At 38.1% G+C, this 26,168-nt stretch overlaps 2 protein-coding genes across 4 annotated transcripts in view; one reads left to right on the top strand and one right to left on the bottom strand.

Moving 5' to 3' along the window:
* Nucleotides 1-782: 782 nt before the first annotated feature.
* Nucleotides 783-13,152, bottom strand: LOC124134280 (kelch-like protein 24). Of its 3 annotated transcripts, XM_046499013.2 has the most exons (3): nucleotides 13,066-13,138; nucleotides 11,139-11,220; nucleotides 783-7,146 (listed from the first exon to the last, which is right to left on the bottom strand). In XM_046499013.2, exon 3 carries the CDS (start codon nucleotides 7,138-7,140, stop codon nucleotides 5,461-5,463), a length of 1,680 nt encoding a protein of 559 aa, XP_046354969.1. In that variant the 5' UTR covers nucleotides 7,141-7,146; nucleotides 11,139-11,220; nucleotides 13,066-13,138; the 3' UTR covers nucleotides 783-5,460. The 3 variants fall into 3 exon arrangements, with proteins under 3 accessions (XP_046354969.1, XP_046354968.1, XP_046354970.1); XM_046499012.2 differs by lacking the exon at nucleotides 11,139-11,220 and having other exon boundaries at nucleotides 13,066-13,152; XM_046499014.2 differs by lacking the exons at nucleotides 11,139-11,220; nucleotides 13,066-13,138 and adding an exon at nucleotides 12,848-13,040.
* Nucleotides 13,153-14,191: 1,039 nt separating this feature from the next.
* Nucleotides 14,192-26,168, top strand: part of LOC124134284 (WW domain binding protein 1-like) — a 16,002-nt gene continuing 4,025 nt past the window's right edge. The window contains exons 1-4 of the mRNA XM_046499017.2: nucleotides 14,192-14,357; nucleotides 19,982-20,015; nucleotides 20,328-20,396; nucleotides 24,996-25,207. Of these exons, the coding sequence (XP_046354973.1) occupies nucleotides 14,295-14,357; nucleotides 19,982-20,015; nucleotides 20,328-20,396; nucleotides 24,996-25,207 (378 nt within the window). The 5' untranslated portion in view covers nucleotides 14,192-14,294. The remainder of the gene's footprint in view (nucleotides 14,358-19,981; nucleotides 20,016-20,327; nucleotides 20,397-24,995; nucleotides 25,208-26,168) is intronic.

Here is a 26,168-nt window from a genome sequence, read left to right as displayed (position 1 = left end):
AAACATAGTGGAATGTTGTGTGAACGGATGTTCATGAACGCATCACATGTGACGGCATAGATCCATGACTCGAGGTACACATTCTGTCTCATACAGGATTAGGTGACAAGTTTGGAAATCACGTGTAGCATATCGTAATAAGAATAAAGACACTCTGTGGTAACACTTGACTGTTAGTTTTGTCATTAATTGGTACTCACTTGAACCATCTCTTCTTAACTTACATACTTCTTCATATGTTTCTATGATTTGGACTGCCTCTGTAGTCTAGTGGTCCGCCCGGAGAGCAGGTTCGATCCCCGGCCGAGTCATATCAAAAGATGTTAAAAGATGGTACTTGTTGTTACCCTGTCTGGCGCTCGGCATTAAGAGGCGAAAACAAGGACTGGTCGGCTCGGAGTCAGTATATTGTGTCTGAGAGGGATATGCATGTTAAACTGTGGCATGGTATCACAGTGGGCTAGCACTATAAATCGGCATCAGTCTGGACTAGTACAAGCAGCCACACATCCACTTCGCTATTTAAGAACAAAAACCTTGGATGCGGTTAAACTCCATATCACCTCACCTTCCATAGTGTGCGTTTCTTTTGGCAGTGAGTATATTTACAATATCAATAAACATTATGTGCTATATTTGGGAGTGTTATTGAATATTCCATGCCCACATATACAACTCAAAAGCTGATTCTATCATATTATTATAGTTATTCTGTCATGCCATGGCGTTAATTGCTTAAATGTTTCATATATGATCGTACACTAAAGAAACTACAAAGTCAGTTAGTGGCTAATGGTTTATTTATGAACAATGTATTCACATCCATTCAAGGTAAGTCGGAAGTAGCATGCTTTGCAAATACATCACATGTCCCATGATAATGTAACAGAGTTAATCTTAACAGAGAACTTCATAACCATCGTCACAGGCTTCATTCATAACAATTGCAAAGTAGCTGTCAACAGCATCATATAGTTCACAAACATATAACAAGGAAACACTGGAAACTTCATATATAATTTAAAAAAAACAACGGACAACGTGTTGTCTGCATCACATAGTACTCCCCTGAAAACATTCAACTCATAAAAGGCTATATGTGTCTAAATTGATTTAAAAAAATAAATGTCATGGTTCATATTACTTGGGATTTTTCAAAGGCCATCCTTTATTTATTAATTGATCAGAGATCTATTTAGCTTGGAAGCTGCTGGTAGGAGATATGAAAAAAAAAATATGAGCATTTTTGTCCAATGTTTGATCAGTGTATAAATGAATTGTACGGGGTTATACCTAGCCCTGTGGGTAATTTTGTTAATTAATATATTTGTTAATAAATCTGTAAACAAAGTGGAATTTTTATATCAGATTGGTTGACCTGTGAAACAGCATTGTGCACAAAATGAAAATAATGATGACAATAGACTGGCATCATGATTATGTTCGCATAAACAGTTTTCATAGAAAATCCAGATGAAATGCAATCTTACAATCATATCTGTAATTTGAAGATTCATTGAAAGTGTTGTTAAAAAATATCAGTTAGTTTAATGGAACCATGACATTTATTTTACTCAAACCTAACTAAAACGAGCTATTGATAGGTCTAAATTCATAAATAAGTAAGCAAAAAGTGTTTACATTGGTTGTCAACTACAGCTAATGAATTATAATTACCCAACATTCATATCTACGTGTATACAGCAAGTACTCTGGTGGTTGCTAGGCAACTCGTCTATGGATGTTAATGAATGGTACCCGGGTACTCCTCTATTTGCAGGGGTGCACACATCACCTTCAATCATACCTAACATTTATACATTTATACAAGTTTGATATAACTGATTGAGTTTATAGCTAAGAATATTACAACACTCATTTTGTGATGTTTTCAACAAAATCATCTGGCTGCCAAATGAAAATAATTAAACGATTTTTTGTATTCAGACACAAAATAAATAAATCCATTATTTAATAGCATTTGATTGACTAACCATGCAATTTTTTGACCGAAGAAAAATTAGGCCCACTCTGCAGCTACTGTTTCCTAAATGCCCGATAACAGAAACCTTCAGATTTGTGTTGCAATCGTGTGCTGAACGACGCCACCTATGTCTAATTGTTGTCTACAGTCTTTTCAGTGTTACGCAGATTTATGCAGTTTTCTCACTTGTTTTACGTTTATACCTCAAAATCTGACAACAATAATTGATAACTGTATGTTAAACTTAGTCACAAAATGAACCCCTCCTTTCCTAAATATCTGTGCCTATGCTTGGTCAAGAAACAAGCAGTGGGCTGTACACTATAAATGAGGCCAAAGGTCAAGTTTGGGCTCGTGGACCTTTAAAGTAATGCTAGAACAGTTTGCCGATTTCATTTGGAAACTAGCCCAAGTCACAATTCTTTCATATTACAATAGTTAATCTATAGTATGACTAATGGCGTGACAGATTAACCACAGTATCAAGAATGAATTGGTAGGTCCTTAATTCTTTTGAGTACTGTACATAAAAGAGGGGGGACTCAAGGAGTTGGATGGTAAACTGTCAGCATCCCCTGGTTGATATTGTTGATAAACTGATAGATGAATTGGTAAGCTGAACCATTCAAATTCTCGTTTTCGCACATCAAAGACAAACAGATAGGTCCCTACAGTGAACAGAACGTACCAGTATTTTAAGAAAATATCTTGATATATTGGCCTATTCGTGATCTTTCATACCAAATGACAGAGAGTTGACTGTATTGCTGGACAGTACTGTCCTTGAGTTAATGCTCTCAGTTTGGTGCTCCCATTCAAAATGAATGGCTACCAAAACATAAATGCAAATAAATGCTTTCTAAATTTCTGACAGCATGAAAGTAATTACAGTTTAAATACCAGTGTTCAAGATCATTTGTTCTTTCTAATGTGCTGGATTGTTTAAGCTTCAGGTAACACATAATGGTATTGCCTGGCCAATATGGCCGAACAAGGCTAGATCCATTTCTTCACAGGTAAAGCAAATGCACCTGAAATCACAATCTATTTAGTATGCCTCTGCTGGAATAATTAACAAAATATTTATGTTGAAATAAAAATCAAATGTTCATATATACACCTTTCCATTACAAATATTAGCCTCAAAGCTCTGTAGCTCACCATCAGCTTGAGGATATATGAGAATGACAAACAACCACTGAAATCAAAACACATACATTTATGGTTTTTGGGAACAAACCTCATGTAGCTTCTATAAACTAAACAACACCAGATGGGCTCAATAATGCAACAATACCTTTTCCATTTAGTATCAATAATATTTAGGTAAAAAGTGGATAATTTCTCTGTGCACTGCAATGGTTATATTGTCATTGCTTGAATCTGAGATTTGACTTGATAATAATTTTTGAAACCATACAATCTCATTAAACTCAGATCTTTTACTCCGATACTATACTTCTCTGCATGAAAATCTGATGACACCACTATGATAAAGAATAGAAGTAATAACCATCAGCAGAATCAGTAGAATGTGGACAAGGGTTCTGTTTCAGGAAGCAATCTTTGCGGTATTGTAAATCTAAGTTCAAGGTTACAAGTCTCGACCATCGCACACTACAACTGGGAAACAGTCCCAGGATCCTGCTCTACACCGTGATCCCAGCACAATGGCTGTCCCAAATTGATATTTTAAAATAGACTTAGTCATAAGATCGCTTTGGGAATTCATTAAAGAAACTAAAGTTTCAGTCTTAGCTAGGTCAAATTTCAAAAATTTAAGTTTGACTTAAGAAAAATATTAGTTTTTCTATGAATCCCGGCCCTGGTGTCTAACAGACAGCATGCTGTGACAAAAGCTCAAATTAACCTTTGAGCTGACAAGCTGAAATACCATGAAATCAGAAAACCCAACACCATACATAACTTCCAACAAGCTGCAACACTGTTGGTCACACTGAGCACATCAAATACATTCATGACCAACTCGTGTGTTTCCGGGACAAGCGGAATGGTCTTCTTGCAGGTTACAGAAAGGGCGCGTGGTGACGAATGATATCAAATACACAAAATTTGCAATGTAAGAAGAGCTTGCATTGGTTGAACCATGTTAAATGGCAAGGAAGATCACTCGATCAAGATTCATTGAATTACCACTGGTGCATATGCATGTAGTCTTGATGATATTTTGCCCTTCTGAAATACTGTCCCTCTTTGTTAAGTAGCAGACTGTATTTCATGAAAAGGAGCCCTTGGGTATCCCTAATAGGTTACAGTAGAGGACATCACGATCATTGATATATATTCAAACGTACCTTATTAGTATGATTAGAACCCAGGATCCCAGTCATCAAACCAACTGTTAATAATTCAGACTAACAGCCGATATGAACAATACTTTTTAGGATGACCTTGATTGAAAAATACATAAAAATATATGTGAGTGAGAAAACTGGGTCATTTTTAACATTTCCACAGTGTTTGAAATTAAGGAGGGTCCTAGGCTCTTTAAGATTTACTGCTAAAGTATTTGAATCTATGAACCCCTTAAATCTTTAATTTTTAACATTAGGATTATGACAAGGACAGCTAAATTATCCTACTTAATTCAGAAATTATCAGAGCAGCCAACTCCCATGATAAGTTTAACAGGGGATATGTTCACACCTGTGGTTGATAAATTTGAACCAATTTCAATTATCTTTATTTCAAATCATTACACTTTCAGTTACAAAATGGAAAAATATATTGGAGGTATATGTGTTTGTCTTCCCCAGAAATCATAATTGAAATCTTAAAAAAAGCAAAGTTAATTCCTCATAAAATATGATAATTAGTACATCCACTGGAATATATTGGGAGGTTATATTTGTATTCCCTCAAATAATAATTGAAATCAAACAAAAAACGTTATGGCCTTATAAAATATCATATTTAGTTCACACACACACACACACACACACCTGAAGTAATGGGGAAATTGAAGCAGATAGTCTAAACAGCATTCAAGCCAGTGAATGAGTAATGGGATAAGATAAATTAACCAAACTGGCAGTGGACTATGCTGAGTATTGTTTTCCTTGATAGTTTAATGGGAAATGAATATTACTTGATTTAGGCCAGTGAGTTTACAAAACAATGTGATGTCATGATTGTTTAATTTAGGTACATTGGCATTTGGAATGACTTTGATCTTAGATAATGCTGCGTCAAACGAGGCTCATTGTCTCTGAGGTATGCAACGTAGGTGGACTTAGATAAAAAATGGGACCAATCTTTCCTAAAAAATAAAATCATTAGTCAAGATTAAACTAAAAATGTAAACCAAATTGTTTACTCAGAACTAGAATCTTGTAACTAAATAAAGTAGACCTAATGTGTAAATATAAAGTATTATAAAAGAGCACGCAAATGACCGTATAATTAGAGGACACAATTGAATTTTTTTCCATTTAAGACCAAGATGGTCCAGATGACTAGCGGTATCCATGGTGAGAGCTGCACTCGTACTTCAAATGATGACGGTTGATGACCACTTTCAGCCAATCAGAGTCACACAGAGATCTCGGGAGCCTCTCTCTGGCAACAATGACATCACTGGATGTCGGATCAAAAATCCTCAGCTCATCATAATACTTTGTGTCGCCGACTTGAAGGATGAGAATCTTTCTGTTGTGGTTGACGATGCGGAAATACTCGCAGTCTAGGTTCTTGATGACACTGACAATGGCTGGGTAGGATTTTTGGGTGTACTTGATGACGTTTCCGTCTGGACTGACGACATATATGGCGTCATCGATAGTCAACGCCTGACTCCAGCATGTGTTGACAGGAAGGTTGCCCAAGACGGCGCTGGTTCGTGTTCTGGTGTCAAAACTCTGGAACACTGCTGTCTTCCTGTCCAGTCTGTCCTTCTTGCCTCCAAACATGTAAATTGTGTCTTTCAGGCTTGAAGCAGAGAGCCCACCCACTGGGAGAAGGAGGTCGCCAACCTTGGTCCATCTGTTGGCATGAATATTGTACTCTTCTACTCCCGACACGGCAGCATTTACAACAAAACCTCCAACTGCATACAAGTTGTCGCCGACGGACACAAGCTCATGGTAGCATCGGCCTTGCTGCAGAGGTGCACATTCAACCCATCGGTTTCTCTTGGTTTCATACTTCACAAGGCGGTTCTCAGCAACACCTGATGTTCCCCCACAGACATAGATATCTCCTTTCAAAACACAGGATGCTTTTCCATCAGCAAAGTATGGAAATTTGGCTAGAGCAAAGGATTTCTTTCTCTGGAGACTGAAACAGGCTACTTCCTGTCTGCGACCATCCACCATCACAAGCACCTGTTCGTTGCGCTCTCTGAACATCTGATACTGTGCTGGGGTGAGTTCCTGTCTGTGACCACCCCGCTGCATCTGTAAGAGGTGATCGCAGCAGTCAGGATTATCTCGGATGCAAGGTTTAGTCTCCAGCAATGTACTGATGTAGTTGCTATTCATCAGAGGCAGTCTCAGGTTGTGAAAGATCTCATTGATGTCTGCCAGACGCTTGCGGTCATGTTCAAGCCAGGGCAGAACTGCATCACAAACTGTCTCCTCATTTTCCACATTCAGATTGTCTTCATTAATGATCTGGAACAGTTCTTCTTTCGTCAGCTCCAGGAAGTCCTCACTGCGGCATACAGACTTGAAGTTGTCAATGATATAGTTCCAAGCATGCTCTGTAAGTCTTGTACAGCTGTAAGCCTGGCTGATCCTCCAGATGGCAATGCAGGTCTGGGGAGACAGGTTCTCGCAGAAGTTTTTCTCACACACCTGCTGGAGAGTACTGATTTGAAAGAGACTGGCAGCATGGAGCATGTCCATGGTGTTCTCTGCGGTGATGACGATGTTGCCGCAGTAGATGAAGTTCAGGATGGACTGGAACACACTGGCCTGGATGTTGTGGATGGTAACAAGCCCATCTAGAGACTCCCGCATCCCGGAAGTGTACATAGCATTGAAGTAGGGGGACACAGCAGACAGGATGACACGGTGGCACGGGAACGTCTTCCCTTCTACGGAGATAACAGTGTCGCAGAATCGGCCACTCTGCCAGAGATGAGACAGTCCCTCAGCGAGGTGACTCTTGTGGACGTCACTGTGGAAGTCCTGCATTGTCTACTGCAAAACAAGGGAGAAATTTGTCAATAATGAAACAATTTTACATTGGGTGCTAATAGGCCTCCTGTTACCCAAGTTCACCCTTAAACTTTACTACCACTACTTCAACTACTATTACTACTACTAGTACTACAATTTTACATTGATTGTCCTAATATTTTACTTTTGATATTTCAGTTTTATCAAAGTAAGGACCAAAAGCATATGAAAGTCAATATCTGTCTCTTAAATGTGTTCACTCAGTTGCTGAGTTCTTGTACTTCAATTTTTAAAGAATCTTTTGTAAATGTTTGGCAAGGGAGTTTGTGCTATGCAATTTGCCTCATATGTAATAATGCTTGTCATATCATATCAGGGGGCATGGGTGGCCCAGTCATCTAAGGCGCCGCGATTCGCTGTGCAGAGTTGCGTCCCTTGGGCACACCAGAAACCTATGATTGTGGGTTCAAATCCTGGTTCGCCCCGATTATCTTTCTAGGTTTGGCAGCACCATACCTGTGCTCGTGGGTTTCACCGAAGTGGTAAACGTCTCTGACCTGCATCACTTCGGGCTTTCCTCCCACATTAAGCTGACACGCCGTGATATAACTGGAATACTGTTAAAAGCTGCATCAAACCCAACTCACTCACTCACTCTAATCCAATTTTGGAAACTTTACTGAATTTTGCTGTGGACTTGGGGTGAATATCAGCCTCTGAACAGCTCAAGAGGACATTTAACAGCTATATTTAACGGGGATCCTGCAAGCTAGAGATACAGTGCCTGATATAGGCTTCACCCTCAGGAATAGTGATGCTTAGGCCCAGTTTTTTACACCACTAGCATAAATTTGTTGCTCTCCACTACAGATAAACCAGTTATTATCTTCAATAGAAAGCAGGCTTTATCTGACATATTATCTGGCAAATTCCTGATTTTCAAAGAAAACAATAAAGTTTAAAAAAAGCCTGCCCTACCTATCCTATTTTTGGATGGACTGAAATCGGAAACACAGATATATTTTTTGAAGGCTTAAAGCAATATCCACCAGGTCATTCACTCTTCATATTATTTTGTTAATGAAAAAGAAGAAGAATCAATAAAGTATATATATATTATGTAGAATACCTATTTTAGTCGAATTAATTTCTTCAATTTCCAATTTCCACAGCTGATATGAAATAAATACTATAGAAGGCAGTCAGAAACACTGATGTTAGAAGGGGTGTTCTCTTATTATTAGGGGCGTTGTCTTATTACAAGGGACGTTGTCTTAGTACTAGGGGTGTTGTTTTATTACTAGGGATGTTGTTTTAGTAGAAAGGGCATTGTTTTATTACTAGGGGTGTTGTTTTAGTAGAAGGGGCATTGTTTTATTACAAGGGGTGTTGTCTTATTACAAGGGACGTTGTCTTATTACTAGGGGTGTTGTTTTATTACTAGGGGTGTTGTTTTAGTAGAAGGGGCATTGTTTTATTACAAGGGGTGTTGTCTTATTACAAGGGACGTTGTCTTATTACTCCCGTGTGCGAAATACGCTCCAGTCGGAAAGCGCACGTAAAATCCCCTAATATAAGTAAGTAAGTAACTTATTACTAGGGGTGTTGTTTTATTACTAGGGGTGTTGTTTTAGTAGAAGGGGCATTGTTTTATTACAAGGGGTGTTGTCTTATTACAAGGGACGTTGTCTTATTACTAGGGGTGTTGTTTTATTACTAGGGGTGTTGTTTTAGTAGAAGGGGCATTGTTTTATTACAAGGGGTGTTGTCTTACTACTAGGGGCCTTACCTTAATATTGGGGGCATTGTTTTATTTCAAGGGGCGTTGTCTTACTACTAGGGGCCTTGCCTTATTACTAGGGGCATTGTTTTTTGTTGTTTTATTACAAGGGGAGCTGTCTTATTACAAGGGACGTTGTTTTATTACTTGGGGCGTTGTCTTATTACTAGGGGCGTTGTCTTATTACTTGAGGTGTTGTCTTATTACTTGGGGTGTTGTTTTATGAAAAGGGGCATTGTTTTATTACAAGTGGTGTTGTCTTATTATGAGGGGCGTTGTTTTATGACAAGGGTCGATGTCTTATTACAATGGGCGTTGTCTTATTACTAGGGGCGTTTTCTTATTACTTTGGGTGTTGTCTTATCACTAGGGGCGTTGTTTTATTACAAGGGGAGTTGTCTTAGTACAAGGGGTGTTGTTTTTTTACAAGGGGCATTGTTTTATTACAAGGGGCGTTGTTTTGTTACAAGGGGTGTTTTCTTATTACACGGGGCATTGTTTTATTACAAGTGTAGTTGTCTTATTATTAGGGTTGTTGTTTTATGACAAGGGGCGTTGTCTATTACAATGGGCGTTGTCTCATTACTAGGGGTGTTGTTTTATGACAAGGGGCGTTGTCTTATTACAATGGGTGTTGTCTCATTACTAGGGGCGTTGTCTTATTACTTAGGGGTGTTGTTTTAGTACAAGAGGCATTGTTTTATTACAAGGGGCGCTGTTGTACTACAAGGGGCCTTGCCTTATTACTAGGGACGTTGTTTTATTACAAGGGAAGCTGTCTTATTACAAGGGGCATTGTTTTATGAAAAGGGGCATTGTCTTATTACAAGTGGTGTTGTCTTATTACTAGGGGTGTTGTTTTAGTACAAGAGGTGTTGTTTTTTTACAAGGGGCATTGTTTTATTACAAGGGGCATTGTTTTATTACAAGGGGTGTTGTCTTATTACAAGGGGCGTTGTTTTGTTACAAGGGGTGTTTTCTTATTACTAGGGGCGTTGTCTTATTACTTAGGGGTGTTGTTTTAGTACAAGAGGCATTGTTTTATTACAAGGGGCGCTGTCATACTACGAGGGGCCTTGCCTTATTACTAGGGACGTTGTTTTATTACAAGGGAAGCTGTCTTATTACAAGGGGCATTGTTTTATGAAAAGGGGCATTGTCTTATTACAAGTGGTGTTGTCTTATTACTAGGGGTGTTGTTTTAGTACAAGTGGTGTTGTCTTATTACAAGGTGTGTTGCCTTCTTACAAGGGGTGTCATTTTTATAAATAAGACTGTTTTCTTACTAGTAGGGGCATCAAATTACTACTTGTAACATCATCTTATTAAGGGCATCCTGAAGGGCACAGCAAGGAGATTTTTATTCTGCTTCAATAATGTATGTCCTTGGTATTCAGTGAACATCCCATTTTATTATTCTAATATATCGAACTATAGCAATATTATTTTCCACAAATTTCTTGATAACTGAATTTTAGGATTTAATTTAATTTCTGACAAAGTGATCATTTCAGAATACATGTGAACCATCTTGAATCATTTTGAAGCATGTATTGGGTTTAAAGAAATTAAGTTCATAGACCGAAATTATCTATTAAAAAAAGGAATGATAGGCTGCCTCATAAAGACACACAGCTTGGTAAATATTAATGACTCTTAAACCATCATGATTACGTCAAACTTTTGTTGTAGCAGTTGATCCAGTGCCAGGAATTCACTGGCCATTCTGAATGCGCACAGGTCATTATGCATAATTATAGAGAAATTATGCATCAACCATAACACTCAAATCTGTGGATTCTGGAAGTAGAATCAACTTGCCCCGACAGATTCTCATGATTTTTCTTTTACAGACTATAGTTAAATGACAACATTTCTGCACAACAGTTACCTCCCCTTGCCTATTAATCCATAACTTACTTTTAGTTCATTACTAAATTCTTGACTGGACATCAACAAAGTGACCAAAACAGTCAATTTTTCAAAGCATTAATCAGTAACAATGAATTTCAATTGAAAGTAAATCCATTCATTTACATATATTTCAAATAAAAAGGAATACAAATGAGATTTCCTTTGTTTAGATCAACATCTGTGAGTTGGAATTTGCATAGTGGTTTGAGAATCAGTTGTAAAATAAGAGAGCCATTCAAAAGTCCTCTCATATCTAAATCTAAGAAATGTTACAAAAAACATGTTCCAGTTCAACCAAGACAGAAGAATACCTGTTTACCTATTCACAACCTTACATAACACTGATACTGGAAAACGATTCATCATTTTTGTTGTTGCTGATATCTACATACATCATTCATCTGCAAGATAAAACAAAACCACAGTTTATTTAGCATTTCATAACAAAACAGAGCACAGTGAAAGATTAGATTTGCATTTGTTTTCTTTAGCTTGTTTGCTTTGCCTATTTTAAAAAATATTTCCCCTTTCATTCAAGTTTTGCGATTTCTTCCATTTTTTTATCAGTTAATTATTTTCATCAGCAATGAGACACAAGCTCATAGTATATATACAGATTCAGTAAGAAGCCATGGAATTCTTATCAGATCAAATATCCTTATGCAAAAAATACCTGAAATTTGTATAATTGTAGGTCCTGAATTTACTACTCCAGCTTAGCTTATGATACAAATGCACACAGTAATCTTATTCTCTGCATATAAAACAATGCCTAGCATAACAGGAAAAAATACAATTAAAATGGTAAATCATCATATCTAGTGATGTTTTATCGTAAATTTCACATTTTCATTGACAAAGTTTGTTATCACTTGTTTGTTTACCTGAGGCAATACGATATAGTTTTTTACTGGGCACAATACATGATATAGCAATTATACTCAAGTGTGCACTGTGCTCATAAAATATATATTTCCTGACCCACATTCGATGTTAGGAATGATGTGGGTGTCTGATAACACGGGGGTCATCCATGGACCCCAAGACCCGCGTTATAGCGAGGGATGACTATATAATCACATCTTGTCACAAGTGCACACATTGATGCAAAATAATCATTAAAGGAATATACATTCAAGATTAAATAACTGTATTCATGTTATGCAAAATTATGTAAAAAATGACAAAAACAAAAATCCTCACCATTTTTACCTGACCATAGACAATGATGTCATTGATGCCTCACTGGGAGATACATAAATCTTTACATTCAACATTTATCTGAAGTCTGTTTCTGATATATACTATACAAACATACTCATAGTTAATTTTTGTAAAGATTCAAAAACATAAATATGTTTCATTTGGTTACATATACTGACTTCATATATAGTTAAAGCAGTGGTCGAAATTAACCTGGAAAGCCTATACGCTCAACTAGTGATAAGATATAGGGAAATCTAAAAGATACAAAAGGTTTCAATTCTTGAAGCCAAATGTATTCTTAATGTAACAGTACAAGTTACATGTTTGGGATGCCATTGTTTTATGTCCTAATATACTTGACAGATTCTAATTCCAATTAACATTTACCAAAATTTTGATACATTACATACTTAACCCTAAAAGATAAAGATAAACAATTATGCATGATTTGTTTTCAATGCATCGGTGCTAATGACATAATTCCAAGTTAAAACTCTTTGCTTTAATATATCTGTAGTTTTTCCAATGATGTATTTAGTTTCATTCAAAATTAATGACATTAACGAGGTCATGCGCATACTCAAACAAACAAATATGTCAACACTAAAAACGTCTATTTATACACAAACGCTGCAATCGTTAATGTGCACCAGTTTGAATGGTCAGATGAAAAAATGGGCGTGGTTTACAATGTTATGATATGTCGATATGGTCATTTGTCATTGAACTTAATCAATACTTCATCCCTGTCAATGTCAGTCGAGCAAAGGTCAGGCACAGCACACTAACACACTGGCAACAACAACATCCAACGTACGTTACCTTAAACTGTATACAAACCGCAGCTAAGCTCAGCTAGTCGCGAGCCCAGCGAGCTATTTATAGTACACCCAGCTCAGGGGCCAGCTGATATACTCCATACATAGCTTCGTATAATATATTTCATTTGGCCCTTAAATTCATTATTGAAGGTCACTTTTCGTCAGGGGGACGTTTTCAGGGTTGTAACTGAAACATTATATGCCAGTAACACAACTTACTGTTCCTAATTCAGCACGACATAGCCAAAACCCTGCTCACTGACAGACTTCCAGATGTAAACAAACCAGGATATTTCTGATTGTGACGTTTAAGAGTCAAGGGAAGATAACTCTGTCCCTACTTTGACCTGCATGACGTAGGAATGGGCAGTGACACTAAGTCTTGTGTACATTCCAGGAATAAACGTGACAGTCATATCTTTTCTTTTTTTAGCAGGCCCTGTTTCTTTTACAAATCTACACTCAAAATTGCTGCCTATAAAAAAAAAATGCCATTTGGGTATCTTGCTTTCGACAATTTATGGCGTGCACTTTCTCTATGGAGATCTACATTGGTATGAGATATATATCAGAAATGATTGCCATGTATGCGAAGCTAGTTCGGAAAAAGAGAAGAAGGAAAAGACTGGAGGGAAGAATATAGTTTCTTTAATACATATAAAGTGAAAACGAAATTTACTTTGGATACGTGTATTTGTCGGTAGCAGTTAACTTCACGGTCTCATTCACAAATATTTTCCCTAATAAATTTGCGACAATCAATACATCGATACTATATTATTAAACGAGGTCAGCTCCACACGGGGAGAATGACTTGACACAGCTGCTGGACTCTAACGAATGTTCTCACATTCTGGTGCTGTGTATAGTTATGTATAATCTATGATGTACATATTTAAATCGGTTTCTGTATTAGATAGCATTCGTTACATGTGAGAACAATGAGTTATAAAATAAAAGTTCTTATCTATCGTTTGTTTTCATACCATATAGATCTATGTAAAAAAATAATTTACAATTTTGAAAGACCACTTGATATATAGGACTTAATGCATCTTTTATCTTCATTACAAGGCACACATGATATCTAAGATACACAAATATATACTACTAAGGCCACACTGTTTTACTTGCTCTGAGGATTTTGTACATGGAAAATACTGGGTTCCTGTCTACCTGAACGAATAAAAAGATAGGCGAAATGCGCTTGGCTTGCAGTGAGTACCAGCAGTGGAACCCAGTTAATGTAGTGCAGGCTCAATAACATGGTGTATCTCAAACCGAATCCTCTTGTATATTATATTTTCATTGGACAAACTTTGTAAGGAGCCCCAGATCTACTTATCGCCCTTGGTTGATCATGTGACTTGCGCAATAACTGGAGAGAGATAAGGAAACAGAATTGATGTTTTCAACCAAATCCTTGTCACGACTTTGTTGAAGAAAATATGAGCGTTTCGAAGGGGCTTCTGTCAGGTTTGCTGTCTGTCAGTCTTTTTGAAACGACCTGGGTGAGTGACAATAACGCGCGATCAATTTATTACATACAGAAGCGAAACAAAACATGCTAACCTACTAACGGTATGTTAGGTAACGTCGTGTTTCTAACTAGGTCTATTAGACTAATGTATTAACTGTAGAGTGAACTGAAGGGGACAGGACGATGAAACAAGTTTTATGTGATCAGTGTCCATATTTAAACATAAAATATTTTCAGTCAAATTATGCAATTGTCGCAATAATTTCAAAAATATTTTCTTCAGTTTAAAATTTAGACTTTTATTTATATGAATCAGGACATATCTATTTGTTTTCATTAACGTAACAATCATTAGGAACCTATGACCTCATTTAATGTAATCAAAGAGAATTAGGTAGAAATTATGAAGACATGCATGGACTCCAGGGCGGTGCTAGGGGAAATTAAAATGTAAGCAAGTGTGTATGTTCCGACAATAGGCCTAAATGTTTTTCTTTAAGGCAAACAACACTTCATGTTTGAAATTGTTGAAATATGGAGCTCTAGGCTTGTTCTTCGCAAAATCAAAATTAACTTATTTTAGACTATGTTTATGACTGGTTTGACTTGTGCTTGGCTTATTCTCGCTGCATGTGCAGCGCAAAGTGACTCCTGTATCGGAGGATTGAAAAATGAGAAGCTGTGTATCATTATAAAGGATATACAATAAAGAGCAGCAGCCAAACTGACATGTTTTTGTTGTTGAAAAAGCATATGCGACTTGAAAGGGAGAAACATCTTTTATGCACAGTAAAAAATTACAAAGTATCCCTCCAGAGAATTCAGGTAAACAAACAGATGATAACAAACTTGGTCAATAAGAAGGTGATATCTGAGATAAATTATCACTAGACATGATGTTTTATCATTGAAATTGTATTTCTGTCCTGCTGGGCATTGTTTTATATGCAGAAATATAGATTATATTTTGTATTTTCTCGTAAGCAATGTCAGAAATAGAATCAGCTGTACGCACATTTTCGATCAGTCTACCAGTGATTTGGTTAAAAATACCCAAGAATATAATTTCAAAGAAATTTGTTGCAATGATCAGATGAATTGTATCTGAAACAAGTATTTTATCAGAAATAATATATTTCAATATTGTGTCTCTTTAGTTGCAGCTGTTACTATATATATTTAAAAATACTAATAAACAGAAACGTAGTACTTTGTATCAACTGATTGCTATTGATAGATATATATTTTTATGTACAGACCAATTGTGCTACGCCAGTGTTCCAAATACCTCCCTGCCCGACCATCCGAGACGGGTTGATTTCAACTCGGGCTGCCAGATTTTCAAATCCCCCTGTCCGACGGTCGGGTTATATTTCATATGTGACAATATTCTAAATATTTCCCGATGATAATCATTAATTCACATGTAAAGATGAATGATAAAATGTAACCAAAAAGAAACCCCGTTAGCTTATCCTGAGAAACATATGATTATAGTGGGCAGGCAGGTTTTGGTCAGGGCTGGCAAGTATTTCAGCTAGCCAGTCCTGTGGTCTGGCTGAATTTTTGGGGAGTTTCATACCCTGGCTACACCAAATAAATGAAAACAAAATACAAATATTGTAATTACAAGCGACAAAGGTTTTATGTATAATATCCAGCAGTTACCTTGTTCAAGGAATGTATCCGTCAATATCCACATGAAGGAACAATATCCCATACATCTGCAGCTGTACAAAGAAACTTGTTCAATGTCACATGTCTTTGTAACAATCTAATATTTTCAAATATATAAAGCGTTTTTGGAGATATCAACTCGTGTTCTTCTGTCAACTGATGTCGGAAGTCCACGGTTCACTCCATGACCATAAATGGCTGTATTCCATCAGCCTTAGTATAATCCTACATACACTAAAAGGCAAAAGAAGTGTCACTTCTGAAAATACTGATAAAACTTAACAGACACTGGCAGTTACATGTTCTGTGGTCAATAAACTCATTTAACGTTCTACTGCTTCTTTTTGTTGCCTTAAAGTCCATTTAACAATTGAGTTTAGAATGGAGTGCTTTGCCCAAACGCAGCCTACAAAAGTGCAATGGGACTCAGTTGCGGAAAAGTCTTGTCAAAAACATGATGCACGTGCATATCGTGAATGGTATGGGTATAAAAGACACCCAAAACTGTTAAGCTGGCTTTCGTTATTTCGATTCATCAGCCATGCCAAGATTATCAGGAAATGAGAGACAACAAGCGATCGGAAGACTGCAAGCAGGCCAGAGTGCACAGGTCGTTGAAAATGCATTCAATGTCAACGTCAGAACGATATATCGTTTGCAACATTGCCACAACACCACCAACACCACCGACGACCGACCGCGTAGTGGTCGCCCTAGAGTCAGTACTCCCAGACAAGATCGGTTCATGATACGCCAATATCTGCAGAACCGATTCCGAATGGCCACTGAAACAGCTCGGCAAACCATTGGCAACCACCAGCGTGCCATCAGTGATCGTACAGTCCGACGTCGCCTAACTGCCAACAACATCTCGGGCCACCGTCCTACTCGTGTACCCATCCTGAGAGATCGTCACCGACAGGCCCGACTGCAATGGGCCAGGCAGCATCAAAATTGGCGTCAACAGCAATGGAGAAGAATCATCTTCACTGATGAAAACCGCTAATGTGTTTCAACGGTGGATGGCAGAGTCAGGGTCTGGTGAAGGAGGGCCGAACGTTATGCTGATGCTTGTGTTATGGAATGAGACCCGTGGGGTGGCCCAAGCATCATGGTTTGGGGTGGAATCGGACTGAACCAGAGAGTGGGACCTGTGGTATTTCAGAATATTGGTCCAGGCAGGGGTAATGGCATCACAGCTCTCCGCTACATTGACCAAGTCCTCAGACCCCATATCATGCCTCTTTTTGCCAGTCATCAAAACCACACCTTTCAGCAAGACAACGCCCGTCCCCACACTGCCAGAATCACCAGGGACTTCCTCCAGCAGCACAACATCCAAATCATGCCTTGGCCTGCCCTCAGTCCGGATTTGAATCCCATTGAACACTTGTGGGATGAAATCCAACGCCGACTCAATGACGTACGCCCAAGGCCGACAACTGCAGCAGAACTGCGTGTAGCGTTCCTTAGGATATGGACCCATATCCCAATGGCCTTCATCAACAGGCTAGTCCACTCCATGTACAGGAGATGTGTGGCTGTAGTCAACGCCCGTGGTGGCCACACCAGGTACTGATTTTGAACCCCCCAGCTGTGATGTCTTCTGGTGCCTCCCCAAATTCACAATTCGCAAAAACATTCCCCAGACTGTTAATTTCATGTGGGTCAAACACTGACTTTCCCCGATGTCTTTACTTACATATATAAGCATTTGAAAATAAAGATATTTTTATGATACATCCACATGACGTTTCTTTTGCCCTTCAGTGTATATAAACACTTACTTTTGACGTATCCACTGTGCAAAATAACATTGATTAATCAATCAACGGTTATTATTATCGGTTAACTTTTTGATTGATGTTATTTGCAACTCAACTCAACATTGCTCTCTTGCTGCGCTGCCACATGCATATTACATTACATGTAATACATTCACCATTTCAGACTTGGATTCATAACCCAATCTTAGATTAAATAATCACCCCATACATGAGAAATGCCAAAGGCAAACCTCTGATTACTTTAAATGTACAATGTATATGCTTGACACCCTCAGAGGCAGGGTGAATGTTATTGAGTTATTTTGCATAGTCTTTGTCAGGTAATCTTAGTGGTTCTGCAACTAATGACACTTGTAATAAAGTCATTAACAAGCATCAGGCGAATGATGACAAATACACAGGTGTAGGGTTTATAGTATACCATGAAAACATGGATGACAAGAAGGGAGCAGTAATTGTTGTATTATATGCAATTTGCTTGAAAAATAAGGGTCATTGCTGTTCTGAGTAAATGAACTGAATTATATTTTTTGGAAAAATAATAAGTACACAAATTTGCTGTGTACTAAACTCATAATTGACACATCCATTAGCACATGCAGATGAATTTGCAAGGTGAAAGGTGTCTTTCCTTGAGTTTGTCCATTTTCCAAAGGTCACAAACGCCAGCTTATTTTACTGATTTGTCACAGCAAAAAATGTCTCAATTGACTCAAGTTTTTCTTGATATACCTTTATAACATCTTGTAATGTTCACAACAAAGGATTTCCCTATTGTGCAATTCCTTCTGTGTGAGGCTTAAAACTTATCATTCAATCCACTTACACCATGTGGCAAGATGATTCCTTGATACATCAAATTGTGATCAAGGAAGCAGTGGCTTTGGAATGAGTAAACATCCTGTTGTTATGGATGGTATGTTTTTCTTTGATTAATGAACATTGACAGTCATAATATGTTTATACACGGTCATATATTGTTACTTGCCTCCTGAAGAAGTATGTTTAGCTATGGGTACATTTATTGGGGTTTGCTTGTATCTTGAATCTAACAGGCCGGCCTTAAAGAGGCCTTAAATATCCATCTGCCAATTTGGCAACCATATTTTTATCTCTGCTGTCAAATAATACTTTAAATTTATTGATTTGTCCGTAACATGATCCACATGTAATATTGAAATACTGGTCTGCTGACTTGAATATTTTGGAAATACCAAATGATACTGTTCTGGTAGCGTAATGAAGCAAGAATGTTCTCACGAATCTGTTTGCAAGTGCACTTGCATCCTTTTATTCTTAAAAGTAGGATAATTGCCTTGAAAAGGCCTTAAGTTTGGTGGCTGAATTCTAGAATGAACTATGTATTATTATGAGTCAAATTTGTGCCTACCCTTAGATGTGGTCACGCGTGGGAATAGGTCCCCAGCGTCCAATTTTGAGTGGAACATTGGGGTGGCCTCGTGGTTAAGTTGTTGCCTCATCAAGCCGAAGGGCTGGGTTTGATTCCCCTCATGGGTACAATGTGTGATGGACATTTCTGGTGTTCTCATCCATGATATTGCTGGAATGTTGGTAAAAGCGACGTAAGCACTACTCACTCACTCAAACTTCTTGTCGTAAGAGACAGCTAAGTTGAATCAGATGGTTAGCTTCTGTGGTTTGGCTTATTGCGTGTCGTGCCCCAGTGGTGAAGGAAAGTGCTCATGTGTTCAGATACATTGTACTAGTTTAACTGGGGTATTCACTGGCTTTCATATAGCTGGAATATAGTTGATACAGCATTAAAAATTGTCCCATTGACAGAACTGATTTAGTACATTTGATAACTTGTTTCAAAATCTAAGTTAGGTTATTTACTGTCCAAAAGGAAATATGTGTTTGTTTCCCATGTCATCCCATCTGAAATACAGTAGATTGGTTACTTTTTTTTTACTATTTTCTTGAACAAATTTATACTAGTGGCATTACATATGGACAAGACAAGGATGAGATTAAAGCTATTGTGCAACTCTAAAATAATGGGTGAATATGTTTAGGCTCCAGAAACACATTATTATTGCCATAGTGCCATCAAATATGAAGGTAAGAAAGTTGGGACTGCTTTGAAACATGACATGTTTGTCTCCTAAGATTAAGAGTTATTTAAGGGAATTTAACCATGATGTTTAAGAACATTTCTTTTTTCTTCCAGTGTTATGCACAATGTGGAAGAACATTTTGTACAGGTTTGTGCAACTTTTCTCATATTTTTATAATGTAGCATGATGTAAACAATTGATCATGAAACTAGAACATTGCCTGTCTGATCATATGACGTGCCTTAACTTCAGGCCTTTACCAAAGTTATGTACATAACACTTGTACTGACAGTGATTTGAAGATTTGAACTCAAGATATTGTCAGAAGTTGTCAGTAGAGTACTATTTTTTAAAGTAATTTTTGTAAACTTTTAAGATAAAGTAGTGAAGACTTACAAGCCTGTTGTGTACTCAATGAGTCTGTTGTAGCATGTATTTATGTATTCTTCTTGTTGACAGAGTACAGTGCCTACTGCTGTGCCTTTGATTCCTCGTCCTGTTGCTATCACTCAGTCTACAGTTTTTGGTGTGAGTATTTATTTGGTGTGTCATATGCATCCTCGTATCCAGGTGTGTAATACCTTGGATCAATTCAGCACCATTACATCGTTGACGAAGTGCCACCACCATGTCAATCTCTTCTATCAATGACTAAGTATACAAGTTCTCTCACAAATATGCATCAAATCAATCAAAATGACTCTACTGGATCTGAGTTTGGCATACATCTAAGTTTTAAATTCTGGCTGATGGAGCCAGCACTTAGTATATTTAAAGTAGTTTGTGTATACGAGGACTCTTATGAATGAACTATGAGTCTTGTTCTAAGACACAAAGTGGGGAGAGTCCTTATGTTTCCAGGTGTTCCAAGATGTATTTGAGCTGATAAGGAATTACAGAGACCATACAGGCCTCAGCGGTAGATTATTGGCAGCAGTTAAGATGCGCAGATGCTCTTTTCTTGGGGCTTCCGTAGTCCAGTAAACAATCTTACGCAATGCTTGAATGCTTAGAGTGAGAGTTAAGTCCCTTCACTTCCCCTCAAGCTGACATAACACTAATATTTTGAGTATTAGGCTAAGCGCAGTCAAAAGCTACATCATATTGCTTCAGGCAGAGACCATAGTACAGATTCTCGTGCTGTTTTGGGTTGAGTCCTGTCCCGGATTCGAACCCACACTCCAGAGTGAGACAGCGATCCAACACTTATGTGGAAGCCGTGGTGGCTGAGTGGGTGAGATCGCTGACTTTGTGTGCTGGCAAAAGGTGCCTTACTCTGGGACAAGACTCAACCCCAAAAAGTACCATAATCTTAAGTGTTTTCCAAAATATAACATTTGTTACATTTGACCACTTTCTAAATGGCATTGGGTGTTTATCATTGGACATGATGGTTTACCATTTCAGTTATATTTCCTGTTCTGCTACACATTGTTTTTTGCAGAGATTAAGAACACAGTATGTATTTATCTCGTAAACAAAGCCGGAAATAACAATCAGCTGTACACACATTTTCTCCCGGATCTACCAGTGACTCGGTTAAGAAATACCCAATAACAAACTTGGAGGTATTTTGACGCAATGATCGGAAGAAATTGTATCTGAAACTATTATTTTTCCAGCAATTGTCTATTCCAATATCAGATAACTTTATAGTTGCAGCTTTATAATTATTTATAAATTATTAATAATAACCATAAGCGTAACACTTTGATGTACAGCTGGCATGTTTACCTCTGGAACAGTTTGGTGGGTCACCATTAGAGCCTTCCTGTATTTTAGCTAATATGATCGCGAAAAGAATATTGCCATGTTATAGTCAAACTACAACACATATGACTTTCAGCAAGTCAAAATATGGCATTTATGATTATGTATCCATTCTCTGTCAACTGATTTTTGTTTTAGAGCACCAATAGCTATAATCTGATCGTGGTCGTTGTCAATAACTGAGTTGGTGCGATCTGCTGATTAGTTAACACACAACTTCGCTGAAATTAATGCAACAGTAATGAATAAAGTTTTGAATAAAATAAATAAAATAGATAAACAAACACTTATCTCTTAAGCAGATAGTGAGATAACAGGATTACCATGCATACTTTGTAAAATGCCTGCTACCTCACTTTTTTTCAAAAGTTGAATGAGAATCTGGTAATTAATTTATTATGGCTTCGTAAACAAAAACAAAAATTAATAGAAATGGGGAAGAAATCAGAATTTTACAACAAATATGTTACGGTAAAGTTGGACATTATTTTTGTATGTAAACCAAAACAAGTTTGTTCACTAATATCCTTATTAGTTATTCTGAAAATTTATAAATAAGTAATGAAAAAGTTATGCCATTACAAAGAAATATAACAAATCTTAATAAAAACTAACATGTAAAGGGTTGGATAGCTGATTACCGGAAGTCAATTCCAGAAAACCTCACATGTAAATCTTCGAATCTCGCCAAGTCTCGCGTGAAAGTGCCTCTTGGTCTCAAAGGGAAAGTGATCGGTCTCAAACTAGCCCCAAGGCTAGTCCCTCACATATATGGTCTCTGAGAATTAAAATAACATAATCTATAAATTATGGACAATCATGATATTATGTATTATCCTAATGCAACATAGTGCAAATATCCTTCTATCTTTAAGACCTGATTCTGACACAGAACCAAAACATGTCTCCCCTCCAGGGGGCGCTCACCACCAGTCACCTCACTACCTCCGCTAGGCTTCACATTCCCTTCCAAGCTGGCAACAAATGTTTACGACCTAGCCATGAACAATCCTTTTGAATCAGACATTATGTTGGTTCTTTTGTATTACTTTTCTGATTAATCTTCAGTTAAAGCCTCCTCAGGAAACCAAGGCGCTTGTCAAAGAACCGACGAAGTGCTATCTTGAGGTGTTGTATATGATTAACATACAAGAGGAGAGTGCCTTGTGTGGATGGCAGACATATTTAAGTAACCTCAAATGGCCCAAAGAAATCTAGATCTGTCACATTTTACGTAAGAGTCCGAGCCTACTCCACGATTGACTTTACCATCCAGGAATGATTTTACAACTTGCAGGTTTCTTGGTGATGCTTGCATCTCTCTTCCCTGGAAGGTTGGATTAGATAAATCAATGGCTCATAATATTTGTTACTGGGAACAATGCTCTCGCAAGTTTTAGACTAAGGTGCTTATACATTGAAAGCATTCGTTGTTAAGTGCTCTCCAGAGGCATCCACTGCAAATAAAAAGACAAGAGATTATGAAAATGATCATAGGTTTCGGAGCATGGTCCAGGAAGGCAAAAGGCCATTGTCTGTGGACAATTACTCATGTGTAAATCTCAGGCAGTTTCCCTTTCTAGCTCTTATCTTGCAGGATGACACCAAAATATATTAGACAGCCGCATTTAGTTCAATCCAATATATGGTATACAACCATCTGAATGGAATTGCTTCAACAACATTGGATGGCCACAGCCCTTTATGATAATAAGTTTGTTTGTTGTTTAATGCCGCACTCAGCAATATTCCAGCTATATGACCACGGTCTGGAAATAATCAAGTCTGGACCAGACAATCCAGTGCTTGACATCATGCGCATTGATCCCTGCAATTGGGATACAATGTCATGCATCAACCAAGTCAGCGAGCCTGACCACCCGATCCTACTGGTCAGCTTTTACAACAAGCATAGCCGCCTTTTACGGCAAGCATGGGTTGCGGATCTAGCATTGTGTCCAGTCCAGGCTCTAGGTCGTACCTGGAGTCACTAGGTCTATTAAACAAAGAAGACACTTGTTTCTTCCCTTAGCACCTGACAGCAAGACTGAGGGATACCATGGCGTTTACTGCCGTTTAGGTTGCTAGCAACTATCTTGCAGGTCTACAGGTATCCCTTTGGCTCACAAGCCATGAGTGTTGGCACTACATTTAATTTATTTTCTGTTGTGTCATACCCAAATTCCTGTGAGATTGTTGAGTTCTTGTTGATATATGCAGCAACTTGAGACTACAACCTTAACATGCAACAATGCTTTATTGTTAAGCATTCAGATCATCATAAAAACCTATTGCTGAGTACTTGCGAGATGCCTATGTGTTTGTGTCCCAACACATTTGGGGATAATTATGTTAGTTCTTGTTATAGGATACAACTTGAGTGTATATAGATAACACATTGTCAATTAGAATGGACTCTTCAAAGACTTTGTTCATACAGGTCTCGTCTAGAACAATATCTGCAACTACAACACTCAGCAATGCTTTTGCGCTTAGCATTGAGATCGTCAATAAAACCTCCAACTGAGTGTTTGGTAGATATTTATTTCTTGTTGCAATGAATATCTGGAGTTCTTGTGTTATACACTACAACTTGAGACTACAACTGTTACACTCACATTAGGCCATGAAGCACTGACATCGTCATTAAGTCTTCCTGCGGACTGTAATACTACATATTTCCGTCGTGTCTCATTAGTCACATTATAAATATTCTGTGGGATTGTTGAGCTTGTGCTGTCAGCTACAAGCTGCACAAGTATTCGACCATGGAGCCTAGCTTAGCATGTAAGAGTAAGGATGTGAAAGGTGATGCAAAATTAATGAAATTGGGGCGTGCCATCTGTGCCATAATCCAGTCCAGGTTACCGTCCAGACTAGCATCGCAACCACAGACCCGACTGCCAACTGTGGGATAAGCCTTGTTGTACCAGGATAAGATGTAAATTAGTATATTTACGATATTAGTATACATATCCTGATACAAAAACTTTTAGGCCCCACCTGACCATCTCCCATCTGAAGTTTTGTGTAGGTTTCAGTTGAGAGGAAAAAAAGGGCGAGGGGAGGTAACCCTAGTCAGAGACATGGAGAGCGCCCCTGGGGGAGGGGCACGTTTAGGTTCTGTGTTTAAAAGGATCGAATATAGGATATTTCCACAAGGTTGTATTAGGATAAATATACTAATATGAACATTTTTCTAATTTATTGAAATTTGTCAACAAAACAGCTGATTTACACATAATGTCACTTACGTTTGCTTTATCTTCTAGAGGTGAGCTTCTGTACCTATGGTTCTCTGCTGGTAATAATTTGTATGAACAAACCTGATAACACTTCTCCTTCACCAATGTCCAGGGTTCTGGTTCATCTGGGTGATCATCTTCCTTGTGTTCACCTGCTGCTCTGTCTGCTGTTACCGCCGTCGCCGATATCAACCCGCCTACGTTGTGGTCCCTGACCATCACCAGCCAGCCTATGGGACTGTGTCCGTGTCTGTTGCACCTCCCCCCTACCCAGCAGTACAGCACCAGGCTGCCACCGCCCCGCCTCCATACCAGCCAGAGCAAGTAAGACCACATTTTGTAACATACTTTAGAAGTACCATCCATTTTCACTTCCTTAAGGATTTTGCATTTGTAGCTTACTGTGTGCTTAGTGCTTAGTGTGTGTGTTAGTGTTAGTGTGTGTGAGTACGTGCTTGTGTTATTGTGTGTGTGTTTTCAAACTCTTTGTATACACAATAATGTATTTTTTGTGCTTTATGTAATTGGGGTCCATATGTGAGTGTCCAAGTGTGTGTGTATCTGTAAGGGGGTGCGGTATTATCGGTAAATTGAGGTTCAATCTTTCCACAAAACGTATCACAATATAATTGTTTTCATGCTCGATATATAGGGTGATTTGAAATAGCGATGTTTATCATGTGTTTAATGTTGTATTCTTGCCAACTGCCTTCGATGCCCTGAAGCATGCATCCGGGGCCCCAAGATGGCTGTGTATTTATTGATTGAGTAAATAGTAAACCAGTATCTTGTTTTGTTCCATTTATGAACCTCAATTCATACCTTAATGCATCAGATTGCTTCTGAATTCAAAATTTATAATTATACAATATATTGTTATATATATATGTATCGCGATAAGGCCTTGAGCATCGCAAAATATTGTGATACACTTTAAACCTCCAATACCCATCCCTTTGTATCTGTGTGTGTCCCTGACATACACTTTTCTGCTATGATACTAGTACTGTGGGGGCATTTGGTGTGGTGTGTGTGGGGGGGGAGGGTTTGTGCTATCACCACACCTGTGCCTGTGGGCATGACTAGCATCTTCAACCTGTCACTTCAGGCATGCCTCCCTCCCACAGTCAGCTGACATAACGTCATATTCTGTTTAACTGAGATACTATTAAAAAAAACCATGCTTGTTGTAAGGCCACAAACGGCATTCAGACTCACTATCCCAGTTGTGTAGATCAATGCTCATGAGGTCAATCACTGGACTGTCTGCTCCAAACATGATTAG

The sequence above is a fragment of the Haliotis rufescens genome, unplaced genomic scaffold (genome assembly GCF_023055435.1).
Source record: "Haliotis rufescens isolate VD_foot unplaced genomic scaffold, xgHalRufe1.0.p SCAF_11, whole genome shotgun sequence".
In the NCBI taxonomy this organism is placed as follows: Eukaryota; Metazoa; Mollusca; class Gastropoda; order Lepetellida; family Haliotidae; genus Haliotis; species Haliotis rufescens.
This window is presented reverse-complemented; position numbering and strand designations above follow the sequence as displayed.